This window comes from Pleurodeles waltl, chromosome 5 (genome assembly GCF_031143425.1).
Source record: "Pleurodeles waltl isolate 20211129_DDA chromosome 5, aPleWal1.hap1.20221129, whole genome shotgun sequence".
Lineage (NCBI taxonomy): Eukaryota > Metazoa > Chordata > Amphibia > Caudata > Salamandridae > Pleurodeles > Pleurodeles waltl.
In genome coordinates this window covers 1,734,183,980-1,734,207,426 of record NC_090444.1, presented here as the reverse complement: position 1 = coordinate 1,734,207,426, position 23,447 = coordinate 1,734,183,980, and the positions used below count along the sequence as shown (strand labels likewise).

Here is a 23,447-nt window from a genome sequence, read left to right as displayed (position 1 = left end):
AAAGAAACTAACACTGGTAAAAAAAAAACAGGTGTAAATAATGTAACAAGTTTGTCATAAGTGCTGCAATTACAGATGCTGCAATGGACAAGGTAACTGTAGTTATTGGGCGCCATGTAGTAAATGCATTCCATAATGTTGAACCAGTAGTAGTGTCCTATTGCAGCATCTGTAATTGTAGCACTTACAACTGGCTATGAAGCAGTCACAGTGCTCCTCACAGTGCACACTATAGCATTCCAAAAATGTATGAGGAAGAATGTTTGCGGTTGTAAGCTTGTTTTAACTAGTCTAAGAGAAGACCAAACTGAGGACTAAAATGCCCTTGTCTGTGTTCACCCTTTACTAGGGATGCCTGAGTTGTGGGAGGACCTGGTGAGTTGACAGAGCTAGGGAGAAGGCATGAAGTGATGCCAGTTTCTATGCAGATGGATCATGGAAAATGTAGTGATGTCACTTCTTGTCAAGATGGATGATTGGAAATGTGGTCCTCTTGCTTGCCTTCCTTTAGAGACAATTTTATCAGCAAACCAGTTGTATCACTTCCTGTACAAATCGATGATTTGAAATCCAGTAATGTCACTTCCTCTGCAGGTGGGTAATGGGAAATGTGTGATGTTGTTTCCTGTGGACATAGATAATAGGAAACTAAGTCCTTTTGTTAGGCTTCTTCTATTGAAGATGGTTTTTACCCAAAATCAATGATGTCACTTTTTGTGCTGATGGATGATGGGAAATCCAATAATGTCACTTTCTGTCCAGATAGAGAATGAGAAATTAAGTTGTCTTGTTTGGCTTCTTTGGGAAATGTGGTGATGTCATCTCCTGTGCAGATGGATGATGGGAATTAGACTTGATGGTAACGAGTTTTAAAAATCAACTAAAAAATTGCCTTTGTTCAGAGGCCCAATGAATAGGCTCCAAGTACCTCATATTAACCTAAGACAAAACTAAGGGCCTCATTATGACCCTGGCGGGCGGCGGAGGCCGCCCGCCAGGATGCCGTCCTCCAAAATACCGCGCCGCGGTCAAAAGACCGCGGCGGGTATTACAAGTTTTCCCCTGGGCTGGCGGGCGGTTGCTGAAAAACCGCCCGCCACCCCAGGGGAAAACGACCTTCCCACGAGGATGCCGGCTCGTAATCGAGCCGGCGGAGTGGGAAGGTGCGACGGGTGCAGTGGCACCCATCGCGTATTTCAGTGTCTGCAAGGCAGACACTGAAATACTTTGCGGGGCCCTCTTACGGGGGCCCCTGCCGTGCCCATGCCACTGGCATGGGCACGGCAGGGGCCCCCAGGGGCCCCGCAACCCCCCCTACCGCCATCCTGTTCATGGCGGCTTTCCCGCCATGAACAGGATGGCGGTAGGGGGGGTCAGAATCCTCATGGCTGCGGAGCGCGCTCCGCAGCCATGGAGGATTCACACGAGCAGCGGAAAGTCAGCGGGAGACCGCTGACTTTCCGCTTCTGACCGCGGCTGAACCGCCGCGGTCAGAATGCTCGTTGGAGCACCGCCAGCCTGTTGGCGGTGCTCCCGTGGTCAGTGGCCCTGGCGGCCACCGGCCGCCAGGGTCAGAATGACCCTCTATGTCACTCTGGTCACACAACTGGTCACCAAATACACTCAGCCCTTTTCCTACCCATTCTTCTTCGTCCGTGAATCTTTACATCATCTTTGACCAACAATGCAGCATTGTGGTTCATGGTAATTAGAGTCATTAGAAAGATCCTACTGTTTCTTCCCAGTGCAACCAGCAACCCCTAATATAAGTCCTTGTAACATCAAGTCTAGATTATTGTAAGTCCCCTCTTTGTAGGCTTGCCTGGCTACCTTTTCAAGAGATGCCAATATATTTAGAACTCAGCCACATTCTTAATTCTTGGATATTCAAAATATTGCCCCTTTGGGATTCTCTATTATATCACAAGCCCATACACAACATCAGTGCTGCAGGCCTACCTACGCAGTCTATAAACTTGAGTGCTACCTACCTGATGACAGTCCACACATATATTAAGGAACATATTGGAGGCCAGGTCTTTTCAGTCACATTGCTAAGTCATGGAATTAATTGCCTTTGGTAATCAGACCAGAAGTAAAGTCCCCTACATTTTGCAAACTACTGAAAACTTTGCTTTTCTCTCAGCAGTTGTCAGTCCTCTGTTCATCTATTACCAGCACTGGGATATCCAGTTCCTGCATTTTGAATGTTCTAAATATCTAAAAATATATAATTATAAATGGCTCATGGGAAAAACTTTGCTAGGAACCCCAAATGGAGCTTAAATATAGAATGTAGTACCCTAGAGAGTAACATGATTTTAATTGTATAAGAAAAGCCAAAGCCTGCAACATACAAAATCGTCATTAAAACTATTGCTGCAACTTGCCACATTGGCATAGTGGTAGCCAAGCCAATGGTACAGAAGCTATGGATAGAGTAAGGTTTCCCACCAGCATGAGTCATGTTATGATGACCCTGATTCCTGTACATTACCCCTCTTATAGTCTTGTAAGCCTCTTCTATGTAGGTGACTTACAACCTTCCCTTTGAGGTATTGTCCTTTCCTTTCTGTAGAAGATTTCCCAATAGTGGTCTTTTGCAGATCCGCAAGCTCTTTTGTTTGTGATCTTGTGTTCAGCTTTCATCACACACACAACTAAGCTCTGCCAAAATCTGAAGTTTAATTTACACATCAGGACATAAGTCCTTTGGTTTTCACTTTAATTCTTACTGTCTTTCTCTTGTCAAAAAAGTTTACCTAATTCAAGACTTGTGTATTATACATTTGGGGCAAGACTTATCGAAGAATTGTGTTGCTCATGTGTCGTAGAAGGTTGCTAGGGCAACGCAATCCTTAAGTCAGAACTACCAAGCTATGCATGACCACCTGGCATGGCCCAGCGTTGCTTGGTAAATTTGGAGTAACGCAAGTCCGCAGAAGTCACACCCCTGTGCTACTCTGCGCAGGGAAGGAATTACATGTGTGGTGCATGGAAGTTCCTACACATCCACCAGTCCTTTTTTGGCACATTCCCAGATTTACCAAGACATGTAAAAATTATACACCTTCCCGCAAGAGGCGCAACAAGGAGAAGTACCTTTATTTCTCCTTGTTATTTCCTCTTCCTACGTACAACACGTAAAAAGAGGAAAAACCTCTAAAGATTGTTGTATGCAGGAAGGATCCCCTTCCTGCACAAAAGCAATCCTGCCTTCAATACAGGCAGCTTTGCATCATGGCTCAAGGGTACCTGCATTGGCACAAGGCAGCACATAATGCTAGCGCAGTGAGGAAACAGAAATGCATCATATCTTGATAAATATGGGGCATTCCTGCCCTCTTCACTTAATGCAGTGCAGCAAGTTGTCTTTCTGCGTTGCGCTGTGTAAAATAATAATATAACTGGGACCGAGACTGCACCGACGTTTATTGGTCCAGGTGTGCTGGTAATAAAAATGGCACAAGTAAAGTCAAATCTTGACCTTACTACTAAGCATAATATGTAATTTGTTTCCTTTTATTTAAACAGGGTTAAACAGCAAAGCGATAATTATTTTGTATTAGGCAATAATAGTTAGCTTAAAATTAGTTTACTTTACTTTACACAGGGTTAAACAGCAAAGTGATAAATATTTTGTATTAGGCAATAATAGTTAGCTTAAAATTAGTTTACTTTACTTTACACAGGGTTAAACAGCAAAGTGATAATGTACTGTTGGTTTGTCCATTATTTATTTTGTGTTTGGCACCATTAGTTAACTTAAAAATCTGATATTATCATTGAATATAGAATTAAATACAGGGAGAGAGAAACGTCAAGGGCTAGTAGTGAGGCAAATAAAAGCTGCAAGAAAGAAACAGCACAGAGGTGTGTGTCTGAGATGGCGATAAATGAGGTATATCAAACGTACAGAGGGGCAGGGGCGGCTCCTCCGTTTGGGCACAGGAGTGTCGCCCCTATCCCCCACCAGCAGCAGCAGCAGCTGCCAAACTCCTACCCTAAAACGATAATAAACTATGTTTATCATCGTTGTAGTGTAGAAGGGGCAGGGCCACAGGCCATGATGAGAACAAAGGGGGAGTGCTCAGCACTTCCAACTCAGTACGCATGCATGTTTGGCCGGCCGTCTCAGGTCAGCCAAACATACATGCGCACTAAGCTCTGTCCAACCCGGCCACGCAGTGCCGGGTTGGAGAGAGCAGGCAAACTCTTCCAGTCTGCCTCGGAGTGCCCTGGCTGGGCGCTCCAACCAATCCAAATGCTGCTGTCATGCTGGCAGCAGCATGACAGCAGCGTTCAGATGAACCGCAGGGAAGGCTGGGAGCCTATACCTTTAGCCTTCGGCAAAGGAAAGAGGTGTGTGAGGAGGCAGCGGCAGCGGGAATTCCGGTAAGTTTTTTTTATTTATTCATTTTTCTTACCTCCCCCCGTGTGCTGCCCTGCCCCCGCCACGTGCCTCGAGCCGCTATTGCACAAGGCCACCATACACACATACACACACACACACATGCCATCTTTCTCTGTCTTTCTAGCTTTCTTTTCCTTAAAGGGACAATGTGAGACATAGGGATAGAAAATCATAGATGCACTGTAAGGCACATAGGTATAACTGTCTACATATTTATATGGAAGAGTCAAGCAGAGAGAGTGAATACCGGAGGAAGAGTGAGAGAGAAAAAAGAGAATAAGAAAGTAGAAAGAGAAAGAAAGACGCATCATTGGTATAAAGGTGACAGGGAGAGGAAGAGCGAGAGAAAGAGAGATTAAATATGCAGAGGTGAGAGAGAGCCAAGGCCAGAGATTAGATAAGGAAAAGTGTGAGAGACAGACAGAAAACTCAGTGATACAAAATTGATAAATATATATTAATCATTTTCCTGGCATGGGTGAATAGGAAGGTTCGAGACGAAGATAGCCAACCATCCATTACCAAGTCACACAGCTTTGGTGGATCAAACGCATTTGGTGAAAACAACAAAGAAATATCAGGTAGCAATGATGATTAGTGAGCACAAAAACAAACAAATGCTCAATTATGGAGGAACAAAGGTCCACATACGTAGACACCTAACACAGTGTGTGTGTCTGCAAACAACACAATTGTAACGACAGGTAGTTACACCTTAGTGAATCATATCCAATTTATTCTAACTTGCCCTACGTGCTTTTTCAGGCTTCACTGTCAGACACATACACAGAGAAACAGGATGTGTGTGTGTGTGTGTGTGTGAGGAACAATAAGTAGTAGAAATTAAGAGTCCTTTCTAACAGCCTTAGGACATAGCTCAATAATAGCAGAAATGTATAATTAACATAATCTTTGTCCGTCAGCTACGCCTGCAGACTTTCTCCTCATGCTAGTTTGGAAAGCCGAATGTTTAATGAATTAGTCCTAAATGAATTAGATAAATGCGTTCATGTGAAATTCAATAACTGCCAAGTTCTGTTTGAAGTTGATGCAATCAGACAAATCCTCTATAATAACTTTTCAGGATTCAGTTCTCCTGTTTCACAATATTGTATGCACGGGGCAGTGCACAGATCTCATAAGGTGATGGAGGAGCAGTAAATCCAATAGCAGGTGTGAGATCAATATGAGTAACACCAGGAGGTGGGCAGAAGTTGAATTTCTGCATCAGACTCGTGAAGAAAATAAACAACTCCATCTTGGCAAGGCTTTCACCAATGCAGATTCGCCGACCTGCAAAAAACATGTAGGAAAATGAATAAAGAAACTCGTGTCACATAGTCCCAGCCACATCCTTTCTCCTCATGTCAATCACTCTAAGTGTGTGTATTTCCAAAACATCAGTCACTTCATATGCACTGCCAAAACCTGTGATTATTCTTATAATTAGAGTATGTACGGAGGTAGACAATCATAGCTTACACTTTAGAAGTCCGATATAGAAGACAAAAACAAACAGAAGGCTTCCTGGTATTGCTCATCTCAGAGGAAGACAACAGGTCCCACCTTGAGATTTCAATGTTCTATGCTCCCATAAACTGTAAATGATCATTGATATGACGCAAGATTATTGGAATAACGGTAGAACTGTTATGGGGGTTTGAGAAAGCATATCGTTCCAATGAGTGGATAACCCTAAATTGAGCAGCAACATATCTCAAAATTCAGGGGCAGCAAAATTTGCAATGAAAGATATGTTTCTAAAGTGCGTTTTAAGCACACCTAAAATCATTTGTTTTTGGAGTGTTTATTTAGAAGCACTGAAAGTAGGAACAGAGCCAGTACGTCCCCTGCAACAAAACCGGCACCCACAGTAGGGAAACCAGCCCCCTCACTGCCAGCCCACCAAAACGCCCAGTCGTCTGTACAACACTGGTGACCAAGGTCTAATCAGGAGGTGTGGATTATTGGCAGCCCCAGTTGGAATACACAGCAGGATGTTATATTTGGTTCAGGAGAAGCATCTAGGCAAAAGGGAAATTAAATTCAGGATTTGAATGGTTTTTCTATGGCCTGGAGTAAACAAGGCTATATAAAGATTTGTGCGATAATGTGGTTCCTATATTGTCAGTCATAAAATCCAAGCTCCTACTCCACCTCCTGTGAGAAGGTGGAAGCACTTTTAACTCCTGGGAGCAAGGTTGCTTTGGACATTACCGACCCATTTGGGGTGGTGGAAGAAATTCCCAAGTATGCTTTGATCATGATTATTTACATGTCCAAATGGCCTGAAGCCAAGTTTGTGGAGCATGTGATCACCCGTACCATCATTGATTTTATGCTAGACCATTTGTGAGGGAAGTTCATGCCATTATCCGTGTACCTGACAATGGGACACAACTGAGTTCGATGGAGATGTAAAACGTCTTGCATTCCATGGGAATCCAACTACATCACCCTAAGAGTAAATTTTCTGTTGATAGGCTGAATCAGGATCTGAAAGGCAAGCAGGTGGCCTTAATAAATTGAGGTATTTGATGTGGTCACTGAGAACAAATCCTCATGCTACTCTTCCATGTCTCGAGATACTTCACTAAGGGTTAGGGCTGCAGGAACAATTATGAATAGGGAATGAATGGACAGATTTTTGACTTGCAGAAGTTAAGTGGGATGGCAGATGCAATAAACACTATGAGAGTAAATATATCATTTGGTTGGGTGGGAAAGCAAAAGATAAGTTTGAAGTGTGGTGATTCGGTGAGATTCAAAAAAACCTTTCTGGCTAGGAAGCCTCTGTCTCCTTGCTCATCTCCCATGCAAGTCAAGGGGTTGAGGGATAGTGTGGTAGTGTTTTCTGGCAGAAAAGTATGGATCAAATACGTCTTTCTGTTATTCCCAGGAACATGCCAAATTTTGTGTTGAAAACATTGGGAAAGTAGCAGCAATATGAGGTCAGGGACAGCGTGGAAGAAAGGGGAAAGAAGGAGAAAAGTTGTTCCTTTTTTGCACAGGGATTATGATAGGTTGGAATGTAATCTTGAAATGTTACTGAAGCGCTGTACATCGTGTGCTTTGTTCCTCATATTTTTATAGCTATTGTGTGTCCAGGTGTTTTTTTGTTTGTTTTGTGTGCAATTTCTACTTTTTTTTCGTGTAACTTTTTTCATCTTTTACTTCCACATGCTCCTGCGTTTGTTGGACTGATAAGGAAGAGAGATTGTGCTCGAATGATGGGAGTTTGAGTGAATCCAAGTCCCAAATGTCGGTTCAATGTTTTATTTTCCTTTTGCATTTGGATTCGATTCCACTTTAGTCAGTTGTTGCTGCATTTGCAAGCTGACTAGTGTGAGGCTACATGTCCCGATCGTGTCTGGATAGCAAACTCTTGTACCACCAAGTATCTTTTTTCACTGTTGCAGGTGTACAGGTGGTTCAGAGGCTGATGGCATTTCCAACCAGTTCATCTTTGAAGATTTTTCTCACCCGCCTTTCGTGTAAATACTTTGGGTATCGCAATGGAATATCCTGGTGCTTGAAGTAGGTGGGAATGTATACATTATTACTTTCCTTTCACTTCCTTGGGCTCTATTTGAATTTTTGCACCAGATTTGCACTCGGGACTTTATGTGAAGGGGACCATCTGCATTGTACCGAATTATTATCAAATAAAAGCAAATAGTGTCAAAGACTAGAAAATGAAAATGAAAAGAGTCGCATAGACATGCCTTTTGATGACTCTAGTAACTTTAAATGTATTGATCAGGAAGTTCTCTCCCTAGCTGTAAGGAATCAGGAGTTGTGGATCTCTGCATTTGTGTGTGACGCCGCAGGCTTGTTCCAGGAATAGGGCAAGGGACATTCTGTATGTCACTATAGAAGGCATTTTTTTAAGTGGGATGCAGCATTTATTGCGGATTGGTCGGGTTATTCTACTCCTATAATACATATAGGACTTATGCAGTAGAAATAAGTATGACATTGATTCAGTGTAACACCTGCACTCCACTATAATACGCACAATTCAAATACTTTGTGAACAATGTGGAAACATGTTATTCACCAGTAGTTTGTCTGATCTTGCCAAAAATATTATGTGAGAAATTGGGTTGCTGGTTGACTGGTCAAGCATAAACTATAATCCTTGTCTGGATGAGGCACAAGCCAACCCAAAATTAACCTGTGCTCAACCCTCTGGTTTCTTGGCACAAAGCAGTCAGGCTCAACTTAGGGGCAATGTGTGAAGTATATGTGCAACACTTCACACAGTAAAAAGAAAAAAGTGGAAAACACCACACAAAAAGGATCCAACACCAAGTATAAAATAGAACTTTCTCTAATACAATAAAACAAGATAACAAAAAAAAATCCAATCAGTAGAACTGGAGATATTCAATTTTAAAGGTATTAGTGAAAATAGGGACAATCCACACAACAGCAGAGAAGCATTGGTTCTTCTCCGATTTTTGCCTTGCAGAAGAGGAGATGCATCAGATCTGCTGAATCCACATAGACTGGCAGAGCACCTAAAGCCCACATCCACAGGTCTAGGACTGGGATGGTGCCACTTGGCAGGGTAGACTCACAGATGGCAGAATCCAGGTGCAAAGTTGTTGGAAGCCTGTTATGCCCCTGCACCCTCAGACAAGGAGGCTAGTCAGCTATCCCTTGGAGTCCCTCTGATTTCTGGATTTAAGAGATGACGGTCTAGCACTTTTTACCTAGACAAAAAGGCAGCAGGCATTAGTCCAGCACCACAGGGCAGCAGTTCCTTCAGGACAGCAGCCCATCAAAGTGGCATCACTTGTAACAGAACAGCAGTACTTCTTCCTGGCAGAGTATCCACAGGTCCAGAAGTGTACTGAAGTGGTGACATCTGAGGTCCAGTATTTATACACAGTTGTTCGTGTGAAGTGGGGATGAAGCTTCTAGAGGTATGTCTTTGAAGTGCACAGATGCCCTGCCTCCCCTGCTCCAGACTAACTACAGGGGTTTGCAGCCCTTTGTACAGACACAGGACACAGGGTGTTAAAGTGAAAGTGGGGCTGGGTTCAGCTTCTCTTTACCATCCTGCCAGTAATGGCCCATCCTCTAACCTCTAAGCTCTTTGTTCCATGTGGCTCTCTAGGAGGAATACACAAAGCCTACAGTCATCCACACCCAGTCATGTGACCCAGAGACAGGCTACAGGCACCATATGACTAAGACAAGAAAATGTCAACCTTTAAAAAGTATATAGATGTGTTCCCCCTAGTCAGGAGAAGCGTCCCCTAAATGCACTCACTTTAAAATTGTGACGTGCAGTCACAAACAGGTCTTCAAAATATTTGTGTAATTCATAAAATTGACGCTCCACTTCTTCAGTTTGGTTCTCAGATAAAAAGACGTTTTTATTCATGAATCTTAATGTCATTGTTTTGGCTGTTTTAGTACTTTGAAATGTTTTATACATTTTTTCTACGTTAATCCTGTCTGCTTTCTGACAAACCTCCCAGGGGTTGAGTTCAGGTTTAAATTAATAAAACTTTTGTCTGGACATAACAGGTTAGTGAATTTATTGCATGTGATGGACAACCATCCACCCGGCCTACCGTTCTCCCCGATGAATAATTCACTTTCTCTTGCTATACATTTGTTAAAAGTTACCTGCTCCAAAATTCATTAATGCATCTTTCTTCATAAACTTCCCTTCGAAGTCAAGAAAATGCTGAGGGTTGAATTCACCAGGCTTCTCAAACTGAGATTTGTCATAAAGCACAGATTCAAGAAGTGGAATAATATAAGTTCCCTAAAAATATGTGGAAAAGAATATAAAACACAATTGTTATCTTTGACATACATGGTTCATTTTCACATTTGCATTTCAACTTTCAGTTTTGTATCTTGCAAGTGAATTCATGAAGGATTAGGAAAATGGATATTTGAAGAAAAAAGTGATTTCATCATATGCAGTCTTGATACCCTACTAATCTAAAATTGCATTCTAAAACAAGTATTTTTCAGGATTCTTTCCTATATCTTAAACCATACCTGGATATCAAATTTAACTTATGTCTCACCTACATGTTTAATTGGTACCCTTTCTGAATATTTGTCACCATTCTCGTTCAACTTCCTCAAAGCCACTGCTTATGAAGATGATTTCTTACACTTGTTCCAATCAAAAGTCTCCCTTAGGACACTCTCTCACCCCTATCCACCATTGTCAATGCCTCCCTCACCCAAGGCATCTTCACAGAAGCTCTAAATATAGGACAGATCCTCCCACTAACTATCCTAGACTTTGATGACCTTATCAACTACAGACCCTTTACTAACCAACCTTTAATCAGGAGGATCATTGAAAAAAACAGTCTATGTTCTACTCCAAGATCAGATTCATGCTTACCATTTCCTGCATACACACCAATCTACTTATAGATCACACTGCAGCACAGAGACCAATATCTCACACTTCAAAAGGATGCACTCCTGACTGCAGATAAAGATGGCCCATGCCTCCTGGTGGTGCTGGACCGCTAAACTGACTTTGACACAGTCAACTACCCTTCCTTCAAATGCATCCCGAAGTTTTGAATGGGATTCACAGGCAATGTCCTTAATTGGTTCTCCTCCTACCTTTACCATCAACACAAGTTTGTTCAAATGGGTCACCTCCAGGTCACAAAAGATCCCTATCACCTGTGGAGTGTTTCAGGTTTCCATACTATCTGCTGTCATCTTCAAACTCAACATAGAACTGCTTGGTGCTCTACTCCTGGATAACATTATCAAGATTCAAAGTTGACCAATGATAACGAACTCTAATAGAAAGTCTCCTTTGCTTCACACATCCAGCATCTCAAACCCTGCCGGCATATAATCCAGTCCTGGATGTCAAGCACCTACCTGAAGCTCAACCCAACCAAGCTAGAATTCCTTTTATTTGCAAAGAACAGCAAGCAACTGTACAAACTTGATGTAATGAGCCAAAATGAACTTGACATCTTCGAAAGCCAGCTTTTACTAAATGCCAAGTCACTTGGATTAACCCAGGGCACCTACCTCAACCTCAAGCGACACACTGCCAGAAAAAAAAGGCAGCATGGAAATAGCTCTATTTTCTAAAGAAAGCAGAATTTTTTCATTCAGAAAGGTACCTCAGAATAGCTGTTCAAACTTTTGGACTTTTGCATCTGGATGGTTTAAATGCCCTGTTCCATGGAATCCCAGACTCCACACTGACACCCCGTAAGGTCATCAATGTGTGTTTCTTTGGAAAAACTAACACATTTCTACTTGTTAACGCCTTCTTCGGATGGGTTCTTGGTTTTGAACAGATTGTGCTTTGTATCAAAACCCATGGGGAGGCATTACTAGATGAATCTATGATCCGCCTAGTAATGCCATCCCTTAAGGCAAAGTGAGGGAAAGCAGCACAAAGGTACTTTGATTTAATAAAGGTCACCCTTCCATCACAAAACACCTTTTGTACTGGATAGCAGGTACCCTTGTCAGACTTTGAGTAACTTTCGGTTGGTTTTAGTCAGCAAAAAAGCTTTAGAAGATCTTGCCAGCAGGTGGGATATACATGCATCTTGCACAGTTATATTGATGCTGAAGTATAATATTACTGTACTTTTTCTTAGCACGAAAAGGTGTCATTAATAAGCTGCCATTTTCCATTATTTATACACTGTTGAGCAAACAATGCATGGTACCTTAAATTAGAAATAGTGATTTGCACAATGTTTTCAATTGCCTCGTCTCTACCCTAAACTTTGACAAAGATACCCACATTGCAGCTTTTTGCTGGAGAAATATCATTTGCACTCGTAACAAGCATTGGTAAAGGCATTATGCCTGACATTGGCTGCACTGCTATTCGCCTTTTCAGTGCTTGTTTAACTTGCCATAGTTTATTATTATTTTACCGTTCTAGGCTGGCTGACACATTTGGAAGCAAGATCGGTAAAGAATGATAAATGATGGCAAAAGCATTCCAGGATGGTTACCTCGAATGCATGGGCACCCACCTTGGAGTTGTCTTTGGTATATGTCAGGCAAAAGTAGTGGAGATGGCCTACCATGCATGTGCATGCCTGGATATGCATGGATGACCATCTTGGAATGCTTTTTGCCAAAGTCAGTCCCAGTGATTTCACTTAGCGTTTTATCCTTTTGAGGTCAATAAAAAGAGTACTACTGAGTAGGCTGTGTAAAATGTCATGTAATTCCACATACGACAAATACTTTATTTTGCACTATGGGCCAGATGTACGACCATCAGAGATTGTGACTCACAATTTGTAAGTTTTTGCAATTTGCAAATTGTAGGTCACACTCTCTAATGTACAACAGTTTCTGAGACACTGTCTGAGATTCTCAAATGGGTTGCAAGGCACCTTCTTCATTATTATTCATGCAGCAGGTCGCAATTTGTGACCCATTGGGAATGACCAGCACTCACAGGGATGGTGGACTGCTGAGGTCAGCAAACCACCATGTCTGGGACTGCTTTTTAAATAAAGCTTTTTTTTAATTTTGAAATGGACCCCATTTTCCTCAAAGGAAAATGGGATGCACTGCAAATTTTAAAAAAGAAATGTTTCCTTTTCATTTTTTCAGAGTAGGAAGTGGTCCTTGGGACCACTTACTCTGAAAAAATGTTGGTGCCTCATTCACAGAGGGGAAGGGTTCCCTTGTGGGCCCCTTCCCGTTTGAAAATGAGTTACCACCAATTTGAAATTGTGTGGGTAGGCCAAGCGCCTGCAACAGGGAAGGGCCAAAACATGTACATTGACCTTTTGGACCCACTTTGGTTCCCCTCAGTTTTTCATTTTGTACGTTTTTAGGCTGACTGTACTTTGGGCGCCCACACATGTGAGGGATAATTTTTATTGGGAGACTGAGGGGAATACTGGGTGGTAGGAAATCAGTGCCAGCATGGTGGTCCCACAACATTCCCATACAGGAATGTGAGGAAAATGTAACTTGTTTGCTAAATTTGAGGTTTGCAGGGGATTCTGGGTAAGAAAACGCTGGGGGATCCATGCAAGCCACACCACCAGCCAAGTGCTAGTCCAGGCACACTGCCAGCCAAGCACGAGTCTACACACACTGCCAGCAAAATGACAGTACGCACACAGCCAGCCAAACACCAGTACACGCTGACCTCAGCAGAACTCCAGTTCACACAGACTAAGCCTTTCCTGGTATCTAGTGATTTTCTGCCCCCCTTGGGGGCAGATGAGCCAAAAACATTTGCTGATCTGCCCCAAGGAGGGCAGACATGGACAAAATGTGCACTTAAAACAAAGGGGTAGTGGCCCTTGCCTATGGCTACTCCTTGACATGCCCATAAATATATCCTTGGTGCGTAGTGGGTTTTCTGTCCATCTGCGGGGGCAGATCCGGGGCTATTGCTCCCTGTCTGCCCCCCAGGAGGTCAGAAAGACTGTGCCCATTTTTTTGGGCGGGGGGCATTGACATGCCTATAGTGGGCAGCCCCCACCCCTATTCTAAAAGAATAAATACAATCCCTGGTGCCTAGTGTGCTTTTTTCCCTTCCAGGGGTCAGATCAGGGATATTGCCCACAGAGGGGGGCAGAAAGACTGAAAATAGCCCAAAAAAAGGGGGAGCAAAATTCCTTCCCCAATGGACTGCTCCCCCCACCCTGGTGTCAAATGGAGTGGATCCCTGCATTGGATTGCCCTCCTGCAGTGATCCCCAAGCAGAGATTCTCCCCTTTCCAACGATAATTCTCCCATCTGCCTCAGTGCTCAGGGGGCTGAGATAGCTCCTGAGTACTGAGGCAAGCAAAGTGAAATGAGCCAATCGGCTCATTGTACTTTCACTTTCAGTGAAATGATGTCAGTGCACCATGTGCGCTGCTGGTCACTTTTGTCACAATTCAATGCATCAAGTCACTGTGATATACTGCACTTCATGAAAGAGAGAGGGCATGAATGCTCTGTATTTAACATTATACAGCACATTCCTTCTCTGCCTGCCCTTGTGCACAAACTGCTGCCTAGCGCGAACACAGGCACAATGGCTTAAGGGTGTTTGCAGGATTGTTCTTGTGAAAGAAGGGGCACCTTCCTGTACAAAAGCAAACATCAAACATCAGAGGCATTTTCCTCTTTCTAAGTGTGGAGGAAACAATAAGAAGAAAATTATATTTCTCCACATTACTCCCCTGGTGGGGAGGCATACACTTCCCAGGTCTACCAGTGTTGATGAATCTGGGAATGTGTCACAAAGTAATTGAAGGCATTGATTTGTGCTGCCTACATTACTCTAGATTTATCAAGCCACGCAGGGTCACGCAAAATGGCCTTGTGTGGCTTGGTAAATCTTGATGTAAATCCTTGTTAAATATGGGTCTGTATGTGCTGTGTGTCAGTAAATGTTCCTGGGGCTATATAATATGTTTGTGAGACAATGTAACAACACTTCATTTGAAGAAGTATAATTTTCAAATTTCAAAGCTTAGCGTATTCAGTAGTGCATCTAAGAGACTATGGCCCTCATTCTGACCTTGGCGGGCGGCGGAGGCCGCCCGCCAAAGTCCCGCCGTCAGGTTACCGTTCCGCGGTCGAAAGACCGCGGCGGTAATTCTGACTTTCCCGCTGGGCTGGCGGGCGGTCTCCTTCAGACCGCCAGCCAGCCCAGCGGGAAAGAGGCTTCCACGATGAAGCCGGCTCGGAATCGAGCCGGCGGAGTGGAAGCTGTGCGACGGGTGCAGTTGCACCCGTCGCGTATTTCACTGTCTGCGCAGCAGACAGTGAAATACATGTAGGGGCCCTCTTACGGGGGCCCCTGCAATGCCCATGCCAGTGGCATGGGCACTGCAGGGGCCCCCAGGGGCCCCGCGACCCCCCCCTACCGCCATCCGGATCTCGGCGATCCGACCGCCGGGATCTGGATGGCGGTAGGGGGGGTCAGAATCCCCGCGGCGGTGCAGCAAGCTGCGCCGCCGCGGAGGATTCAATGGGGCCGCGGTACACTGGCGGGACCCCACCAGTGGTGCCGGTCCGACCGCGGCTTTACCGCCGCGGTCGGAATCCCCATTGGAGCACCGCCGGCTTGTCGGCGGTGCTCCCGCGGTCCTCCGCCCTGGCGGTCAAAGACCGCCAGGGTCAGAATGAGGGCCTATCTGTCTGATGACAAATAGCTAGTATCAAATCGTGTATCCACACCCAGGATACAAGGTGTACCCCAGAAGCAAGTCATAAAAGATTATTCAAGAAACTAACCAGTGTTTGAAATTCAGGTGTGCAGTGTGGGAGACACTCTGTTTAAGAATGGTAAATAAACTATTTCTCTATCAACCGGTTCCTTGCACCCAAAAGTTATGTGGTTTGATGAGATTGTCCGTCTAATAGAGCACTGAGCAAAAACACTGGCCTCCCCACAGGAAGTAGCACAGGAGATATATGCTCTACTAAAAGGCACAAAACAGAATCTATCAAACAGAACTGAAAGCAGTTAGAATACTTGATGAGACAAGAGATAAATCGGAGGCTCCATGCTGCCACACTTATAGAGTATCACAAAGCCAAGTGCATACCAAGAGGCCTAAGTGTGGCCTTGGAGCCCACTTTGGGCAAAACTGATCAAATGTTTGTGAAAGTTGGTGCACAATATTGAACAAATGTTCTTTGGATTTTGTATTCTTGATAATTGAGGAACAATCAATAATCAGTAGATATCTTGAAAAAGAAATTGCAGTTACGAAAGTTGAGTTGCAAAAAAGATTACAGAATGATACTTGGAATAAGACTTTGGAAGAAATCAATTTTAAATCAACAGATACATAAAGAAAATCTACTCAAAAACATTTTGAGAAAAAGATCACATCTATGACATTTGAGGAAAGTTGTATTTCAGAGGACCCATCTTTTAAGACCATAAAAAGGCTGACTTTAAAAAGAAGACAAGAAAAGAGAATTGACTAATATTGATATTGATCAAGCAAGCACTTCCAGTGACCTTTCCTTTTTTAGAAAAAAGTGTAGCCTTCAATGAAAAACTGTCCAATACCCATGCCAAATAAGAAGAGGAAAAATAAAAAGCAAAAGAGACAGAACCAAGAAATTTGAGGAGCCAGGCGAACATTTAAGACCAGATTCTCCAAGGCAAACTTGGACCAAAAGTCTAAATTTATGACTTTTTGTATTTAAAAAGGTAAGTTACAAGTAGTATCTTTACATCCGCACTTGGAATTTAATATTCCCACTACATGCCAAGTAACAGTAGGTAAACTACTTCACTTCAAACATATTATATATCTGCATATCTGTATTAATTAAAAAAATATATAAAACTCTTAATATAAACATTATTATTTATCATAAAATATGTATTAATGGCCTACTGGTAGGCATCAGTTGGTAGTTATAGTTTGGACCTAGTTTCCATGGAAAAAGGGTTTATTTTGCCAGTAACTTTGGCCTCATTTTACAATTGTTCAAAAACTTTTCTAAACGAGTATGCCACTCACTTCAGCTGCTGTCTTGAAAGTTTCAGGATGATTCATCAAGAGGGTGCTGAGAAAAAAGGGGGGGGGTCCCAAAATCTGTTTTCTCCATTAAATTTCCCATAGAGATTTTAGAAACAACTACAGCCTGAACCCTTGGAGAGAGTTGGCAGTAAGCGAGACCTTGGTCCAGAAAACATGCTTTTTGTAATTTGGTGTAAATCCTTTTAATAGTTTTTTCCCCCACTAGAAACCTGGGAGTTATTTTTGACAACCGCCTATCTTTTAAGCCCCAAGTAAATTCCATCACCAAATCTAGCTTTTGGACTTTCAAAATGCTGAAAAAAAAATCTTCTTTATTTGCAAAAGGAGCTTAGAATCATAGTGATCTTGACATTAGTAATTTCTAGATTAGACCACTGTAATGCTCTGATGCTCAATCTTGACAACTTGTCGCTTAGGAAGCTTCAGCTGATTCAAAATACAGCTGCTCGTTTTATATTAGATCTTCCCGCTCTGCATCAGCTAGCAGTAGTCTGAAACAATTGCATTGGCTACCTGTCATAAAGCACATTACTTTTAAAACTCTATGTTTGACTCATAAGTCTTTACATAGATGCAGATCTGAATACTTGTCCTCAAGGCTACGTTGGTATACGCAGAGCCGTCAACTCAGATCAACAGGAGCCCATCTGATCCACGTCCCTCGAACTCGCAAGGCTAGATGGGGGGATAAAGCATTCATTGTAGCGGCTGCCAAGCATTGGAATTTGCTCCCCCTGATTATTAGGAAGGAACAAAATTTTATGACCTTCAGGAGGCTAGTAAAAACTTGGCTCTTTCCCCAGTAACTGTCTTCTCCTTTTCTGTTTTGTTTTACACTTGCTCTTTCCATACCTAGCGCTTCGATGCTACGGCCGGAATGCGCTTTATAAATATTAAATACAAATATTAAAAGGACAAAAAATTGCATATCTAGGGACGCAGATCCTCTGTGGATCTGACATATCTCGTGCTGAGATCTGATTGGCTGTCAACACTTCAATTAGGAAGTGCTGGCAGGCATCTTGGGACTCAGACTCTTTGCTTTTTCCTCGTTCACCCTGCTTTCATCTTGCTTTCTCACCCATTTTTTTGTGTGCCCTCTCCTTGCTTTTCCCCCATTTTCAATGCTTTCGTCTTCCTTTTCCCCAAAATTTTGTTTACTCATTCCTTGCTTTTCCCTAGTTCTCAGTGTTTTCTCGTTTTTCTTCTTCCCGTATTTTGTGTGCCCGCTTTTCCCTCATTCTCACGGCTTTCTCCTTGCTTTTTCCCTCGTATTTTGTTTGCCCTCTCCTTGCTTTTCCCTTGCTTTTATTGCTTGTTGCTTGCTTTTCCCCTGTATTTTGGGTGCCTTCTACTTGCTTTTCCCTAATTTCACTGCTTTTGCCCTGCTTTTTTCCCATTCTTTGTGTGCCAGCTCCTTGCATGGCACTCGTTTTAACTGTTTTTTTCCTTAATTTTTCCCTTCTATTGTTGTGCCTTCTCCTTGCTTTTCCATCATTTTCATTGATTTCTTCTTTCTTTTTAACTGTTTTTATGTGTGTCTTCTAGTTGCTTTTCTCTAGTTTTCACTGCTTTCTCCTTGCTTATTCACCTGTTTTTGACTGCATTCTCCTTGCTTTTCCCTCTTTCTCACTGCTTTCACTTTGCTTTTTCAAACTTTTTTGTGTTCCAGCTCCTTGCTTTTACTTCGTTTTCACTGCTTTCTCCTTGCTTTTTCCCACGTATTTTGTGTGCCTTCTCCTTGCCTTTCCCCCATTTTCACTGCTTTCTACTTTCTTTTTTACTGTTTTTATGTGTGCCTTCTCCTTGCTATTTCCTCTTTTTCACTGTTTTCTCTTTGCTTTTTCAACAGATTTTTGAGTGGATTCACCTTGCTTTTCCCTCATTCTCACTGCTATTACCTTGCATTTGCAACTTTTTTATGTGCCCTCTTCTTGCTTTCTCTCATTTTCACTGCTTTCTCCATGCTTTTTCTCCTGTATTTTCTGTGCATTCTCCTTACATTTCCCCACATTTTCACTGCTTTCTCCTTGCTTTCCACCATTTTTTGTGTACTCACTCCTTGCTTTTCCTTGTTCTCACTGCTTTCACCTTGCTTTTCCACCCTTTTTTATGTGCCCTCTCCCAGATTTTCCCTTCATTTTCACTGCTTTCTCCTTGCTTTTCTCTGCCGTATTTTGTCTGCCTTCTCCTTGCTTTTCCACATTTTCACTGCTTTCTCATTGCTTTTCCCCTTTTCTTTTATGTACCCGCTCCTTGCTTTTCCCTCATTGTCACAGCTTTCTCCTTGCTTTCTCCCCTCTATTTTGTGTGCCATCCCCTTGCTTTTCCATCATTTTCACTGCTTTTTCCCCATTTTTGAGTGCCTTTTCCTTGCTTTTCCTTTATTTTCACTGCTTTCTCCTTGATTTTTCACCTGTATTTTGTGTACCTTCTTCTTTCTTACCTGTGGTTTCACTGCTTTCTCCTTGCTTTTACCCCTGTTTACTGTGTGCCTTGCTTTTTTTCTCTTTCTCACTGCTTTCACCTTCCCTTTTCTCTCCTATTTTGTGTGCCTTCTCCTTCCTCTGTCCTCATTTTCATTATTTCCCCCTTGCTTTTTCCCTGTTTTTTATGTGCCTTTCTTGCTTAGCCCTCATTTTCATTGTTTTCTCATTGTTTTTTCCATTGTTTTCTATCTGCCTGCGCTTTGCTTTCCCTGGTTTTCACTGCTTTCTCCTTGCTTTATCCCTTGTTTTGTTTTTGGTGCCGTGCCCATGCTTTTACCCCATTTTTACTGCTTTCTCCTTGCTTTTTCCACATGTTTGTGTGTCTTCTTCATGTTTTCCCCTTGTTTGTATTGCTTTATCCTTGCTTTTTCCCATTTTGTATGTGTGTGTGTGTGTGTGCCTTCTCCTTGCTTTGCCCTCATTCACACTGCTCTCTCCTTGCTTTTCCCCCATTTTTGTGTGCCTTCTCCTTGCTTTTTTCCAGAGATTTCACTGTTTTGTCCTTTCTCCCCCCCCCTGCTTTTTCCCTGTTCCTCTGTCCTCATTTTCATTATTTCCCCCTTGCTTTTTCCCTGTTTTTTATGTGCCTTTCTTGCTTAGCCCTCATTTTCATTGCTTTCTCGTAGTTTTTCCCCACTGTTTCTATCTGCCTGCTCTTTGCTTTTCCCTGGTTTTCACTGCTTTCTGCTTGCTTTATTCCTTGTTTTTTGGGTGCCTTCCTCTTGCTTTTACCTAATTTTCACTGCTTTCTCCTTGCTTTTTCCCCATGTTTGTGTGTCTTCTCCATGTTTTCCCCTTGTTTTTATTGCTTTATCCTTGCTTTTTCCCATTGTGTGTGTGTGTGTGTGTGTCTTCTCCTTGCTTTTCCCTCATTCCCACTGCTCTCTCCTTGCTTCTCCCCATTTTTGTGTGACTGCACCTTCCCTTTTCCTCATTTTTACTGCTTTCTCCTTGCTTTTTCCCTTCTTTTTAGTGTGTCTTCTCTCTGCTTTGCCTTTGTTTTCACTGCTTTCACCTTGCTTTTTTCTCAATTTTTTGAGTATCTTCTTCTTTCTTTCCCTAATTTTCACTGCTTTATCCTTGCTTTTCTCCTTCTTTTCCCTTGTTTTCACTGCTTTCTCCTTCCTTTTTTCCTTGTATATTGTGTGCCCTCTCCTTGCTTTTCCCTCATTTTCACTGCTCTCTCCTTGCTTTTCCCCCATTTTTGTGTGACTTCATCTTCCTTTTTCCTCATTTTTACTGCTTTCTACTTGCTTTTTCCCTTGTATTTTGTGTGCCTTCTTCTTGCTTTTCTCACTTTTTCACTGCTTTCTCCTTGCTTTTTCCCCTGTTTTTTGTGTACCCACTCCGTTTTCCCTCATTCTCGCTGCTTTCTCCTTGCTTTCGCCCCTGTATGTTGTGTGCCTTCTCCTTGCTTTTCCATCATTTTCTCAGCTTTTTCTCTTTTTTGAGTGCCTTCTCCTTGCTTTTCCTTAATTTTTACTGCTTCCTCCTTGCTTTTTCACCCGTATTTTGTGTGCCTCCTTCTTTCTTTTCCCTGATTCCACTGCTTTCTCCTTTCCCTTTCCCATGTTTTTTCTGTGCCCGCTCCTTGCTTTTCCCTCTTTCTCACTGTCTCCTCCTTGCTTTTTCCGATGTATTTTTTGTACCTTTTCCTTGCTTTGCCCACATTTCATCACTTTCTCCTTGCTTTTTCCCCATTTTTTGAGTGCCTTCTCCTTGCTTTGCCATCATTTTCATTGCTTTCTCATTGCTTTTTCCCCTGTTTTCTGTGTGCCCAATCTTTACTTTTACCTGGTTTTCACAAATTTCTTCTTGCTTCTTCCTCTGTAGTTTGTGTGCCTTCTCCTTGCTTTTCCCTCACTTTCACTGCTTGCTCCTTGCTTGATCCCCCTTGGTTGAGTGCCTTCTCTTTGGTTTTCCCTCATTTTCTCTCCTTTCTCCCTACTTTTTCCCCATGTTAGTGTGACTTCTCTTTGCTTTTCCCTTCTTTTCACTGCTTTCTCCTTGCCTTTTCCCCCTGTTTTTTTGTTTGTCTTCTCCTTGTTTTTCCCCAGTTTTCAATGCTTTGTCCTTTTAACCCCCATTTTGTTTGTGTGCCTTCACCTTTCTTTTCCCTCATTTTCACTACTTTCTCCTTGCTTTTCCCTTGTTTCCTTGTGCCTTCCCCTTGCTTTACCCTTGTTTTCATTGCTTTCTTCTTGCTTTTTCCTCCATGTTTTTAGTGTCTCCTTGCTTCTTCACCTGTTTTTTTGTGTGCCTTCTCCTTTCTTTTATCTTGTTTTCACTGTTTTCTCCTTGCTTTTTCACCTGTTTGTTGAGTGGTTTCTCCTTGTTTTTCCCTCGTTCTCACTGCTTTCTCCTTGCTTTCTCCCTGTACCTTGTATGCCTTGTCCTTGCTTTTCCCTAATTTCCACTGCTTGCCCCTTTTTGAGTGTCCCCTTGCTTTTCCCTTGTTTTCACTGCTTTTGTCTTGCTGTTTGACCCGTATTTTGTGTGCCTTCTTATTTTTCCCACTGCTTTTTTTGTACCCGCTCCTTGCTTTTCCCTCATTTTCATTGCTTTCTCTTTGGAATTTCCTCCATTTATTCAGTGCCTTTGCCTTGCTATGCTCTCATTTTCACTGTTTTCTCCTTGCTTGTCTACCATTTCTAGTGCCTTTTTCTTGCTTTTCCCTAGTTTTCTATGCTTTCTCCATGCTTTTTTTCTATGTTTGTGTGCCTTCTCCTAACTTTTCCCTTGTCTTCACTGCTTTATCCTTGCTTTTTCCTGTGTGTATATGTGCTTTCTCCTTGCTTTGCCTAGTTCTCATTGTCGTACAGCACAGCTGCAGGTCCAGCCCTGTGGCCCACACATGCACGGCCAATGGCCGTGCACAGTGGGGGGCTAGATGCACTTTGGAGTTGGCAGCAGGGTCTGGCCACATGCCAGGCCCTGTTGTCTGTCAGCAATACAGAAGCCTATATACAAACTTGCTCTCTTGGAAAGCAAAGACTGATTTACTCACCTTACTCTCCTTTTAAAATGAGAAGAATCCGCTTGATGACACTATTTTGGACCCAAAAAGGACCTCTGGATGAAGATCCAGAAGTTTGGAGATGTTTGGTGCAACCCCATAAGTTGAAGAGGTGAATTCTGAGAGCTGTAGTCCCAGACCCCACGAGGCAAACCAGAGATCCTGAACCCTTGCCTGGTGCTGTGGACGATTGTATGATGGAAAAACCAATGCCAGAACCACGCATGCCTGAACAACGCGGTCATAACAATGACCGGGTTGTTTCCGTGTGTGCCTTTACCAGGCATGCCTTTACAACGATTTTTCATTGTAAAATCATGCCTAGTAAAGGTATGTGTGGAACGGCATGCACGGTTCCACCATGCCAAGCTCCCCATCGGGCCAAAAAATACAATTACCCGACCCGCCCTAAAAACACAACTACCCGACCCCCCCCCCACCCACCCTAAAAACCAAAACTACCCAACCCCACCACCTGCTGGAAAAACACAAGTATCCCAACCCCCTCCACCCGCCATAAAAACACAACTAACCCAATCCCTCACCCGCCCTAAACCCACAACTACCCGATCCCCCCACTCGCCCTAAAAGCATAACTACCCCTTCCTAAAAACACAAGTGCCCCAACCCCCTACCACCTGCCCTAAAAACACAAGTACCCCAACCATCACCTGTCCTAAAAACACAACTACCCGATCCCCCACCCACCCTAAAAACACAACTACCCCGACCTCCCACCACCAGCCCTAAAAACATAACAACCCTGCCCCCATCCCCCACTTAAAAAAAATGGCACCACCCACCCTCAAAACATAACTACCCAACCCCTGGCCTAAAAACACAACTACCCCCCTCCACTCTCCCTAAAATCATTACCCTGCCCACCCACCTGCCCTAAAATCAACTACTACCCGACCCCCCATCGCCTGCCCCTAAAACACTACTACCCCCACCACCTGCCTTGAAAACATAACTACACTGACCACCCTACCCACATCTCTTAAAAACAATGGCACCACCTG

The 23,447-nt window shown here is 43.1% G+C and overlaps 1 protein-coding gene across 1 annotated transcript in view; it reads right to left on the bottom strand.

The window, feature by feature from the left end:
• Window positions 1-3,413: 3,413 nt before the first annotated feature.
• LOC138296722 (cytochrome P450 2K6-like) overlaps window positions 3,414-23,447 on the bottom strand; it is a 288,135-nt gene continuing 268,101 nt past the window's right edge. The window contains exons 8-9 of the mRNA XM_069236123.1: window positions 10,058-10,199; window positions 3,414-5,707 (exon numbers count right to left, since the gene is read on the bottom strand). Of these exons, the coding sequence (XP_069092224.1) occupies window positions 5,502-5,707; window positions 10,058-10,199 (348 nt within the window). The 3' untranslated portion in view covers window positions 3,414-5,501. The remainder of the gene's footprint in view (window positions 5,708-10,057; window positions 10,200-23,447) is intronic.